The 13269-nt window shown below is 42.4% G+C and overlaps 1 protein-coding gene across 3 annotated transcripts in view; it reads left to right on the top strand.

Moving 5' to 3' along the window:
* Nucleotides 1-13269, top strand: part of txnrd2.2 (thioredoxin reductase 2, tandem duplicate 2) — a 201901-nt gene that overhangs the window by 80134 nt on the left and 108498 nt on the right. For 2 of the 3 annotated variants that reach the window (XM_059994667.1, XM_059994669.1), the window contains 2 exons: nt 9412-9486; nt 9641-9719. In XM_059994667.1, coding sequence (XP_059850650.1) covers nt 9412-9486; nt 9641-9719 — 154 coding nt within the window. Of the gene's footprint in view, nt 1-6747; nt 6807-9411; nt 9487-9640; nt 9720-13269 lie in introns of those variants that run through there. The other variant, XM_059994668.1, reaches the window with a different exon arrangement.

Genomic DNA, 13269 nt, shown 5'->3' on the forward strand with positions numbered 1-13269 from the left:
TCCTTACTTAATTCCTTGTGCCCCACCTCCTCAATTGAAATATATAGCCTTGCTGTTTCTGTATTGGTTTATTATTGTCACATGTAACAAGATACAGCATCTGTGAAGAGTAGGAATTTCAGGTTGTATACAGTATACATTCTCTGATATTAAATTGGAACCATTGAACTATTGAAAAGCTTGTCTTGCATACTGGTCAAATTAATACATAGTGCATAGGTGGCAAACCTATGGCTAGTGTGCCGAACATGGCATGTGAAAAAATTTTGTTGGCACACGGCATGAAGTGCTCCCCCTCAATTCTTTAAAATCCGTACATAACAAAAGAAACATGACGTTTCTCTTTGCTGCCAAATGAAACAGCACATGATTATCTAGAGTCCGAGAGCACTGAGATGTTTTCACTAGAAATGTCTCATGCCTGCTTGATGTCAGCTAGAGAGAACGTGATGTTGGATGATACATTGAGAAATCCTTGCGGACCTGGTGCACATACCAGTGTTTCGATTGTAAGCGGTTGGGCCAGATGGGATTGACTTCACTCTGCTTACATTTTTTCTTTTGTCGTTTGTGAGTGAACACTGGACATTCATAGTTTAGTGCTTCCATGGATGTTCATGTGAGCCATTGTTTTCAGTGATAAACTTTGTTCAGTCTAACTAAAGGAGTCATTGTTGTCATTATGTGCTGTATTGTATGATTTGGGTTATCATGGTTTTTCCATGACCATGTTTGTTCATGGCAAATTTTTCCACAGAAGCGGTTTCTGGGTAGTGCCTTTACAAGACGGGTGACCCCAGCCATTATCAATACTCTTCAGAGTGTCTGCCCGGTGTCAGTGGTTGCAGAACTTGTGATTGCACCAACTGCTCATATGACCATCCACCACCCGCTCCCATGGCTTCATGTGACCCTAATCGGGTGTGGGCGGGGGGTGTTAAATGGATGCTGCACCTTTCCCAAGGGTGACCTGCAGGCTACTGGAGAGAAGGTCGCCTTATGCTTCCTTTGGTAGAGCCATATCTCCACCCTGCCGCACAAACTCAAGGAGTAGACCTACCAATACTAATGCATAGTGCTAATTGCATAGATCTTAAAATAGCCAAATACAGTACATCTGGAGATAAAATATTTGTCTTTGTTGGTGCAGCAGCAAAAGTCTCACTGAGAGTACAGTGTGTTTATTTTCCTTTCCTTGGTCTTTTATGGACATGTACCAAAGCTGAATTCCACATTTCTTATACATGTGGTACAATAACAATACTATATAGAAATGGTAAACACAGGAGACTCTGAAGTTGCTGGAAATCCAGAGCAACACGTGCAGTATGCTGGAGAGTGAAGGTTAGGATTAGGATGTTCTTCATTAAATACAGTTCAACATTCAGTACTCTCATCCCCTCAAAATGAATGAATAAGCACATGACCTTGCCCTCAATACCTTCTTGTGCAACTAGATCCTCAGTTTCCTCACTTGCAGACCTCAGTTAGTTCAGATTGGCAGCGCCTTCTCCTCCAGAATCTCAATCAGCACAGGTGCACAACAAGGCTGTGTGCTTAGCCCCCGCTCTGCTTGCTTTTGTTTAATGACTCTGAAGCTAAGCACAACTCCAAAGCCATTTTAAAGTTTTCTGATGGCATCACAGTTGTATGCCGATTCAAAGGTGGTGACAAATCAATATATAGGAGGGAGACTGAAAATCTAGCTGAGTGATGCCACAACACCCTCTCATTCAATGTCTGCAAGACCAAGAAGCTGATTATTGACTCCAGGAGGAGGAAAGTCGGAAGTCCATGAGCCAGTCCTCATTGGATGATCAGAGGTGGAGATGGTCATTAACTTTAAATTTCTTGGTGTTATAATTTCAGAGGATCTGTCCTGAGTCCAGCATGTAAGTGCCATTATGAAGAAAGTATTGCTCTACCTATTTTCTTAGAAGTTTGCAAAGATTCGATATGTCATCTAAAACTTCTGACAAACTTATAGATGTGTGGTGGAGAGTATATTGATAGGTTGCATCATGGCCTGATATGGAAACTCCAATGCCTTTGAATGGAAAAGCCTACAAAAAGTAGAGGATATGGCCCTGTCCATCACAGGTAAAGCCCTCCCCATTACTGAGCACGTCTGCATGACACGCTGTCAGAGGAAAGCAACAGTCATTATCAAGGACCCCTACCATCCAGGCCGTGCTCTTGAACCACTGGGGCAGTAACTTCACTCATCCCATTACTGAACTGTTCCCACAACCTATGGACTTGTTTTCCAGGACACTTCATCTCATGTTCTTGATACTTACTGCTTATTTATTATTATTATTGTTGTTGTTTCTTTGTATTTACTGTGAATACCTGCAAGAAAATGAATCTCAGCATTATGTATGATGACATAGTTGTACTTAGATAATATTTGAACTTTGATTATGCTGGCTGCCTTACTGGGGCAGCAAGAAATACAGACACAGTCCTTAGACGGGTTGCAGGTTTTTGTGATGTGGTGAGTTAGATACATAACAGTTTGCAGTTCCTTGTGGTACAGCCAAGGGCAGAGGAGGCACAAGGTTTCACCCCCTGTAAGTGTGGCAAGATTGGTTTGCACTCTCCTATACATAAGTAGTTTTACTCAAGTGAGATCCTGGGCACGGTGCATATGTAGAAAGTTGCCAGCAGCTCACCTCAGGAGAGCTATCTTTTCCAGCATTTTCTAGCCCATGATTTTCCTTTAATAACCTCAGGCAAGTTTTCCTTTTAAGACTGGCTGAAATTACAAATCAAAATAATATAAAAACAAACAGTATTTCACAGCTATACTCCAAGTTTTAGTGTGGGTTTGCCCCACATAATTTAGGATTCAGAGAAAAAGGTTGGCTGGCAGAAGAGAGTAAAGTGCAAAAGCCTAAAGCACATATACATATACATACACACACACACACACACATACACACACACACACACACACACACACACACACACACACACACACACACACACACACACACACACACACACACATATATATATAGCTCGGGTGTCTGAGACTTTTGCACAGTCATTTTATGTATTGCACAGTACTGCTAATGCAAAAAGAAAAAAATTTCATGATATATGTGAATGATGATAAACCTGATTATAGACAATAGACAATAGGTGCAGAAGTAGACCATTCGGCCCCTCAAGTCTGCACCGCCATTCTGAGATCATGGCTGATCATTCACTATCAATACCCAGTCCCTGCCTTGTTTCCCTATATCCCTTGATTCCCCTATCCATCAGATATCTATCCAGCTCCTTCTTGAAAGCATCCAGAGAATTGGCCTCCACCGTCTTCCGAGGCAGTGCATTCCACACCTCCACAACTCTCTGGGAGAAGAAGCTCTTCCTCAACTCTGTTTTAAATAACTGACCTCTTATTCTCAATCCATGCCCTCTGGTACTGGACTCTCCCAACATCTGGAACATATTTCCTGCCTCAATCCTATCAAATCCTTTAATTATCTTAAACGTTTCAATCAGATCCCCTCTCAATCTCCTCAATTCCAGCGTGTACAAGCCCAATCTCTCCAATCTCTCTGCGTAAGACAGCCCTGCCATCCCAGGAATCAACCTAGTGAATCTACGCTGCACTTCCTCAATTGCCAGAATGTCCTTCCTTAAACCTGGAGACCAAAACTGTACACAATATTCCAGGTGTGGTCTCACCAGGGCCCTGTACAAATGCAAAAGAACATCCTTGCTCTTGTATTCAATTCCCCTTGTAACAAAGGCCAACATTCCATTTGCCCTCTTCACTGCCTGTTGCACTTGCTCATTCACCTTCATTGACTGGTGAACTAGGACTCCTAGGTCTCTTTGCATTTCTCCCTTACCTAACTCGACACCGTTCAGACAATACTCTGCCCTCTTGTTCCAGCTTCCAAAGTGGATAACTTCACATTTATTCACATTGAATGACATCTGCCAAGTATCTGCCCACTCACTCAGCCTATCCAAGTCTCCCTGTATTCTCCTAATGTCCTCTTCGCATGTCACACTGCCACCCAGTTTAGTATCGTCAGCAAACTTGCTGATATAGTTTTCAATGCCCTCATCTAAATAATTGACATAAATCGTAAAGAGCTGTGGTCCCAATACAGAGCCCTGTGGTACCCCACTAGTCACCTCCAGCCAGTCTGAGAAACACCCATTCACTGCTACCCTTTGCTTTCTATCTGCTTTCTATCTGATTCTGATATGGGTCTCTATTGTGGACAGAGGGCAGGGAGAGGGGAGCGAGAAGCACCAGAGAGACATTCTGTGATGCTCAATAAACCCATTGTCTGTAATCAAATAACCTTGCCTGGTGTCTTAGGGCAGGGTGTGTCTGTACCAGTGCCCCTGCCCTGGTATTCCTTCTCTGCCACCTGTTCCACACCTCTCCTGCTGTGCTCCACCTTTGCAATTTCCAACATCTTTTTTTCCTGCCAGATTTACAAACTTGTTCTCTACTCCACATTGACAAATACAGTACTGTACAAGAGTCTTGGACACCCTAAGACTTTTGCACATTACTGTATATGTAAGTAATAACAGGTAAGTAAAAACTCTCCATCCCCTTCAGTCTGTCCAAGCAACTGTAATGTATAGTCAGTTGCAGTATCTGCAATTTTTACCTGACCCGTAACCAAGTGATTGCCCTTGGTACAAAGTCATATAACAAGGTCAATTTGGCAGGAGGATCTGGGCAATTGCTCTGTGATCCAACTGGTTATTCCAAATTATCCCAGGGAATCACTCTGGCCCGAATTCCCTACTGTAAGAATCTGGTCCATTGGATTCTGATGTTTTTGATCCAAGGTTCTTTCGGGGGTAAAGAAAGTTCTATAGAGTGCTAATAGAGCAATTGGGAATGTAGTGCTGCAAAGGTAGCTAAGAACAAAGAATAGGAAAAAACTAAAGATGGCGGGGACACCTGATCAGCTCTTTATATACCCCAGATAAGAAACGTTCCTACAAATTTGTAAATAAAAGTTAACCAACTTGACAGCTCCTTTTCAAATACTGCAATACCAAGAAGCTTCCAGAATAATGCAAAGAACCGTATCCACTGGGGACACACTGAACAATTGCAAAGTTCGAAGTATCAAAGTGTACATATATGTCACCATATACAACCCTGTGATTCATTTTCTTGTGGACATAATCAATCCATAAGAGAATAATTACTACAAAGAATTAGGAGTTTGAGGAGCTTTAATATGTCACCAAAGGCACTCTCAAATTTTTACAGCGGTACCATGGAGAGAATTTTCGCTGCTTGGTATGGGGTTGTGTGGGGGGCGGGGGCTGCTGCTGCACAGGATCAAAATTAGCTGCAGAATGTTGTAAACTCAGTCAGCTCCATCATGGGCTCTAGCCTCCAGAGTATCCAGGACATCTTCAAGGAATGATGCCCCAAAATTGCAGCATCCATCATTAAGAACCTCCATCACCCAGGTCGTGCCTTGTTCTCATTGTTGTATTCAGGAAGGAGGCACAGAAACCTGAGGGTACACCCAATGATTCAGTAACAGCTTTTTCCCCTCTGCCATCTGATTTCTGAATGAACCCATGAACACTACCTCACTACTTTTTCTTTTTTCTTTCTATTTTGCACTACTTATTCAACTATATATACATTTGTGTGTGTGTGTGTATACATACACATACACATACTTACTGTAATTCACAGCTTTTTTTGTATTATGTATTACATTGTACTGCTGCTGCAAACACAACAAATTTCGCGATATATGCCGTGATATCAAACCTGATCTTGATTCTAATCAATGAAAGACTGCACCAACTTGGGTGTTTGCCCAGTGTGCAAAAGGCAACCAACTGTGCAAATACAAAAAGAAAGAAATAATAATAATAAATAAATAAGCAATAAATATTGAAGGCATGCGATGAACTGAGTCTATAGGTTGTGGTAACATTTCAGTGATGGGTTAAGTGACGTTATCCTCTTTGGTTCAAGAGCCGGATGGTTAAGGGTTGATGACTATTCCTGAACCTGATGGTGTGAGCCCTGAGGCTCTGGATGGCCACAGCAAGAAGAGAACACAGCCTGGGCAGTGGGAATTTCTGATAATGAATGTATATACGTACTGTGGCTAATGTGAAACATACTAAACAGTTGCATGTATGTAGGCAGTTACATAAAATAACAGCAGGCATAAGTTGTTAAACTACAGAGAAAAATAACAATTTTTACTCTGGGATTGAAAGATAAGTCTACTCGAACAGCAGTCAGAAATGAGAACATGATGGGAAACTTCTTCACTCAGAGGGTGGTGAGAGTGTGAAATGAGCTGCCGGTGCAAGTGGTGCATCCGAGCTCGACTTCAACTTCAACAAGAAAAGTTTTGACAGGCACACGGATGATAGGGGTATGGAGGGTTATGGTTCTGGTGTAGGCGATGGGAGCAGGCAGCTTAAATGGCTTAGCACAGATTAGATGGGCTGAAGGGCCTGTTTCTGTGATGTACTTTTCTATATCTCTTTAAAAAATTCCCTACAGTGAGATGGCTACCATGGCAACTTGTTTATTTTTTTTACTTTACTTGGTAATTCTAGAATCCCAGTCTAAGTTAAATACGTAATTTCTCAGTTGTCTCTAATCATTCAAACTAACAGAATTCTTATCTTTCTATCCCAGAGTAAAAATTGTTCAAATTTTTGAAGTTCCATTCATGTGATGAATAAAGAATCTCCAATTTTATCTATTACTTTTCCTCTGTTTTGATGTTTCTGAAAGGAGAAAGGAAGAAAATTGTGATCAATATTGAGCGAGTTAATCTCATTATTTTTTTGAAATAAGTAGATGTACAGTCCCATTGGTATCACCTGGGTGACTGACTGATGTCTTCTTGAACTCTCTCCACCATTCCGTAAGATCACGGATGACCAATAGCATGTGCCTCACTTTTAAGCTCCATTGCCATCACTCTTTGAGTAGTTCTTAATACGAGAAAGTGTGCAGATGCTGAAAATCCCAAGTAACAAACACAGATCACTGAAGGGACTCAGCAGGTCAGACAGCATCTGTGGAGAAGAGTAAACAGTAAATGTTTTGGACTGAGACCCTCCTTCAGGACAATTCTCAATATTCCACCAATCATGATGTAGAACAATCACAGAGTTGAAGATTTATAAGTTCCTCAACTCTTGAATGAAGAAATTTCTCTTCATCTCGGTCTTAAGTGTGCAACCTTAAATCCTGAGGTTAAACCTAGTTCTAGGGAGCCCTATTGAGGGGAAAAATCCTCACTATTTAAGTCCATCAGGGCTTCTAAAGTTTCATAAATTAAAATAAGATTAGCTCTAATTCTTCTTAATGTTAGATAATTCAGACCCACTTAACTCTATCCCTCATTCTAAAGTTCAAGTTTAATTGTCGATCAACCATACACCTTCCTGCAAGGTGCAAAACACAGTGCCAACAGTTGCATATAGCAAAAGGTACATGTAACATATATAATTACAATAACAGAAAAACACACCCTTGAGAATAAACCTAATGTAACCCAAGTCACTGAGTGTCATGGCCTGTAGATTGATGGTGCATGAGATGTTGTCCTGGAGCCACGTTTCTGCAAGAACAAGTGCACTGCAGTCCTCATATTTAAAATTGAGATACAGCGTGGAACAGGCCCTTCCGGCCCTTTAAACCTCACGGCTCAGTAATCCCCCGATTAAACCGAGCCAAATCACAGGACATTTTACCATGACCAATTAACCTACTGACTGGTATGTCTTTGGACTGTGGGAGGAAACCGGAGCACCTGGAGGAAGCCCACATCGTCATGGGGAGAATATAAAAACTTTACTGACAGCGGTGGGAAGCTCCAGTCAGTGGTACTGTAAAGCGTTGTGCTAACCACTATGTTACTGTGCACCTCACATGCTAATGCAGCTGTAGAGGAGTGGAGTGCAATCTCCGGCTTGTCTTCCAGCGAGCGAACACTGGAGCTGATTAGAGGGGCCATCCTCCAACCCAGCATGTCTGCCGTGCCTATGATCCTCACCTTCCCCACCGCCCCTGGCACACCACCTGTGGGAGGCTGCAGCAGGTAACCTTGTGGCATGTGAGGGCACATAGCTTCCCTGGTTTCGGTCTCACCATTGAACCAGTGAACCAGAATTGCAGTATTTTACACTACCCATGTCCAACAGGGTCTTCCAATCACAAGAAAAATATCCAAGACAATCATTAGTACCGTTTGTTGGACTGTGCATGGCCTCTGATGCAGTGTGGCAGATATGATATGCAACAAGTCTAGTTCCACCGCTATTAAGCACCTCACCAATGGATTAGATCTGCAGTACTTGCTGTTCTTAATATCCAGCAGTGTCCAGCGATCATAAAGAAGAGATAAAGGATGATCAATCACACCTTTGGGCCCAGAGAGGCCGCTATGATCGAGCGCACTGCCATCTTACTGGAATACATTCTAGGAAATCTCGTGAAGCTTAGAAATGCATAGAGATACTAAAATCTAAAACGGAAATCCCAGAGAGTTAAACAGCATCACAACATTCACAGTTCCTTTCTCTACAGATGTTGCTGCATCCACTGAGTTCCTTCAGAGGCTTTTGTGTTGTTTTTCGAGTGAAATATGGTTATACTCTTTCAAAAGAAGTATATCCATTTGACCAATTGCATAATCAGTGGTGTGTGGCATTGTATTTTGGGTATGAGGGTGGGGTGGCCCTGTAGCTTAGGGGTAGGTCAATTGCTTTACAGTGCCAGCAACCTCCAATTGGGATTCTATTCTTGTCGCTGCCTGTAAGAGTTTTACATTCTCCCCATGACTGTATGGATTTCAACAATTCAAATTCCATTCATTATCAAAGTACTTATGCAGTGTACAACCCCGAGATTCGTCTTCCCCACAGACAGGCATAAAACAAAGAAACAGCATGGAACCCGTTCGAAGGAAAACATCAACCCCTGCCACCACGCACAAAAAAAAACAAATCATTCAAACAGCAACAAAAAAAAGTGAAAATCACAAAATATAAAATATAAAATTGAGTCCAGACATGTTCAGTTTGAATTAGAGTCTGTTATCTGCGGGCTGCCTGAATTCAAAATCACCCAAAATAGCAACAAATAAAGGACCAGAAAGCAGAAACACATCATAATGTGAACTACAGAGTCCAATCCACAAACCACATTGATTAAGCCTTGCTCAAGACTCAAATCCTCTGGCAGCAAACAGTATCGAGGGAAAGAAAGACCATTCTAATGTTTAAATCTTTTAAATCTCTGATTTTCAAAGGGTTGTCATTTTGCTCAGATGTATTGAGGGTGCATTATGGGCTTCTGTTGGCATTTAGATATTGCATTTAACCCTATTCAGCTTAAACAATGCCTTCTTTCCTCCTTAGGGGCATCATGGCAAATGCAGTTCAAAACTACGTGAAATCCTTAAATTGGGGACATCTAGTGCAGCTCCAAGATAAGTGAGTGTACGATGCATCTTCCAGCCATTTCTGCAGGGGACTTGCATGATCTGTTTCAGTTTCTTAGACAAATGTAAGTTTTTAATCTATCTTAAATCACATTTAATGTGCACATAATTTCTGAAACGGGGCTTTACTCTTTCATTGTTTGCAGAAAGGTGAAATATCTGAATCTCAAGGGTGTTTTTGTTGATCAACATACCATTCAAGGGGTGTCCAAAAAAGGTGAAAAGGTACGTCCTTCTTCATCTCTGTGGTGCAAGAGTTGATTTTGTTTTACGTTGAACATAGAAGAGTACAGCACAGGAACAGGCCATTCAACCCACAATAGTTAAAAAGCAAATTAGAAACACCCAAACACTAATCCCTCCCACCTACACCATGTCCATATCCCTCCATTTTCCTTACACCAATGTGCCTATTTAAATGTCTTTTAAAAGCCTCTAATGTATTTGCCTGTACCTCCATAGCAGGCAGCGCATTCCAGGCATCAACCACTCTCTAAGTAAAAAATCTTACCCCTCACATCCCCTTTGAACCTACCTCCTCTTGCCTTAAATGCGAGCCCTCTGGTATTAGACATTTCTCCCCAGAGAAAAAGATGTTTCCTGTCGGCTCTATCTATGCCTCTCATAATCTTATAAACCTCTCATATCTCCCCTCAGCCTTTGACACTCCCAAGTTTGTCCAGTCTCTCATGAAAGCACACACTCTCTAAACCAAGCAGCAACCTAGTGAACAATTTCTGATCAAAGGACAATTTACAATGTTCAATTAACCTGCTAACTGCTATGTCTTTGGAATGTGGGAGGCCTCTACTCACTGGAATTCAGACAAGTGACGGATGACCTCATTGAAACCTGTTGACTGTTGAATGGCCTTGATAGAGTGGATGTAGAGAGGATGTTCCCAATGGTGGGGAGAGTCCAAGACCGGAGAATTCAAATAGAGGGGTGTTCTTTTAGAACAGAGATGAGAAGGAATTTCTTTAGCCAGAGTGTGGTGATTCTGTGGAATTCGTTGCTACAGGCAGCTGTGGAGGCCAAGTCATTGGGTATATTTAAGGCAGAGGTGGATAGATTTTTGACTGGCCAGGGTATGAATGGATACGGGGAGAAGGCAGGAGATTGGGGCTGAGAGGGAAAATGGATCAGCCATGATGGAATGGTGGAGCTGACTCTATGGGCTTAATGGCCTAATTCTGCTCCTATTTCTTATGGCCTTATAAACAGGAGCACCTGGAGGAAACCCTGTGTTCATGGAGAGGAGTGTACATGCTCCTCACAGATGGCGTCAGAATTGACATCTGAACTCGTGCTGCTCTGAGCTCTGATAGCATTGTGCTAACTGCCATGCTACCGTAGAGTCATAGTGTCCAACAGGGCCATAAGCCTTACTTGTCCATGCTGACAGTATTACTCAGTAAGGTAGTCCCTTCTAGCCACATTTGGCCCAAATCCCTCTAAATGCCTTCTATACATGTACTTATCTAAATGTCTTGATGGGAGCAAAGAAAGCAGTTGTGAAAATGTTGAATTTTCTTGTTGGCCCCAAGTGTTAACTTTGCTAAATACCAAAGACTCTTAAATAACCAAATTTTTTTGGTTTCTCAGTCAAGTTGACACAAGGTCAGTTTCCCCAGTTTTTACTGAACAATAGGTCTATAATTACCTCTGTTCTTTTTCTCCTGTGTTTGGGAATGTAGCATATGAGCGTGAAGAGAATGACTGTGAAGAAATGACATAATTATTAAGGTGTAAGAGACAAACATAGAAAGTCTGGTCTGCAGATGCTGGAAATCCAGAGCAACACACACAAAACACTGGAAAAACACTGCAGTCAGGCAGCATCTATGGAGAAGAATAAGCAGTTGACGTTTCAGGCTGAGACCCTTCTTCAGGACTGGAAAGGAAGGGGGAAGATGCCAGAATAAAAAGGTGGGGTGAGGGGAAAGAGGTTAGCTGGAAGGTGATAGGTGAAGCCAGGTGGGTAGGAAAAGTCAAGAGCTGGAGAAGAAGGAATCTGATAGGAGAGGAAAGTGGTCCGTAGGAGGAGGAAACTCAGTGGGAAGTAATAGGTGAGAAGTAGTAAAAGGTCAGAGTGGGGAATGGAAGAGGGGAGGAGGAGGGAACTTTTTTTTACAATGGAGTAATCACATTGGTAACAGTACACAGTGGGCAACTTACTGTGTAGGTACAATGAACTGGGCTGCTGAGCCAAAAACAGTGGAAAGCCCACAGGCAAAATGGAGAGAGCCCCACTCACAAAGGAGGCCCAGTCATTTCACTGTGCGATTGTTTGGCCCCATGAGCACTTGGTATATCCTCACAATCGATTTATAGTTGCAAATACTGTTAGAGGTACTAGAATATAAAAACAAGGATAAATATTGAGGCTTTATAAAGTACTGCTGAGGCCTCACCTGGAGCAGTGTTGGGCTCTTTATCTAAGAAAGGATGTGCTGACATTGGAGAGGATTCGAAGGAAGTTCACAAAAATGATGCCGGGGTTGAAAGACTTATCATATGATGAATGTCTGGTGGCTCTGAGTCTGTACTCACTGGAATTCAGAAACAGGGATCTCATTGAAACTTATTGAATATTGAAAATCCTCAGTGGATGTCGATTTGGAGAGGATGCTTCCTGTGGAGGGTGGAGTCTTCAGACCAGAGGACACAACCTCAGAATAGAGGGCGTCCTTTTAGAACCATAAGACCAAAAGATATAGGAGCAGAAGTAGGCCATTCAGCCCATTAAGTCTGCTGTGCCATTGAATCATGGCTGATCCAATTCTTCCAGTCATCCCCACTCCCATATTTCTCCCCATACCCTTTGATGCCCTGGCTAATAAAGAACCTATCTATCTCTGCCTTAAATGCACTTGGCCTCCACAGATTTACTACCTTCTGACTAAAGTAATCTCTCCACATCTCTGCTCTAAATGGACAACCTTCAATCCTGAAGTCGTGCACTCTTGTCCCCTACCATGTGAAATAACTTTGCCACATCTCATCTGTTCAGGGTTTTTAACATTTGGAATGTTTCTATGAGACCCCCCCATTCTCCTGAACTCCAGGGAATACAGCCCAAGAGCTGCCAGACGTTTCTCAAATGGTAACCCTTTCATTCCTAGAATCATTCTCGTTAATCTTCTCTGAACCCTCTCCAATGTCAGTATACCCTTTCTAAAATAAGGAGCCCAAAGCTGCACACAATACTCCAAGTGTGGTCTCACGAGTGCTTTATAGAGCCTCAACATCACATCCCTGCTCTTATGTTCTTTGCTTCTAGACATGAACGCCAACATTGCATTCACCTTCTTCACCACTGACTCACCCTGGAGTTTAACCTTTAGGATATCCTGCACAAGGGCCTCCAAGTATCTTTCCATCTCTGCATTTTGAATTCATCTAAATAATCGTCTGCACGTTTAGTTCTTCCACCAAAGTGTATGACCATACCCTTTCCAACATTGTATTTCATTTGTCACTTCTTTGCCCATTCCCCTAAACTATCTAAATTTCTCTGCAGGCTCTCTGTTTCCTCAACACTACCCGCTCCTCCACCTGTCTTTGTATCATCAGCAAGTTTAGCCACAAATCCATTCATCCCATAGTCCAAATCATTGACATACATCATAAAGGGCAGCGGAACCAACACCGAACCCTGTGGAACTCCACTGGTAACCGGTAGCCCGCCAGATTAAGATCCCTTTATTCCCACTCTCTGCTTTCTGCTGATCAGCCAATGCTCCACCCATGCTAGTAACTCCCCTGTAATTCC

This window comes from Hypanus sabinus, chromosome 18, assembly GCF_030144855.1.
Source record: "Hypanus sabinus isolate sHypSab1 chromosome 18, sHypSab1.hap1, whole genome shotgun sequence".
Taxonomy (NCBI): Eukaryota; Metazoa; Chordata; class Chondrichthyes; order Myliobatiformes; family Dasyatidae; genus Hypanus; species Hypanus sabinus.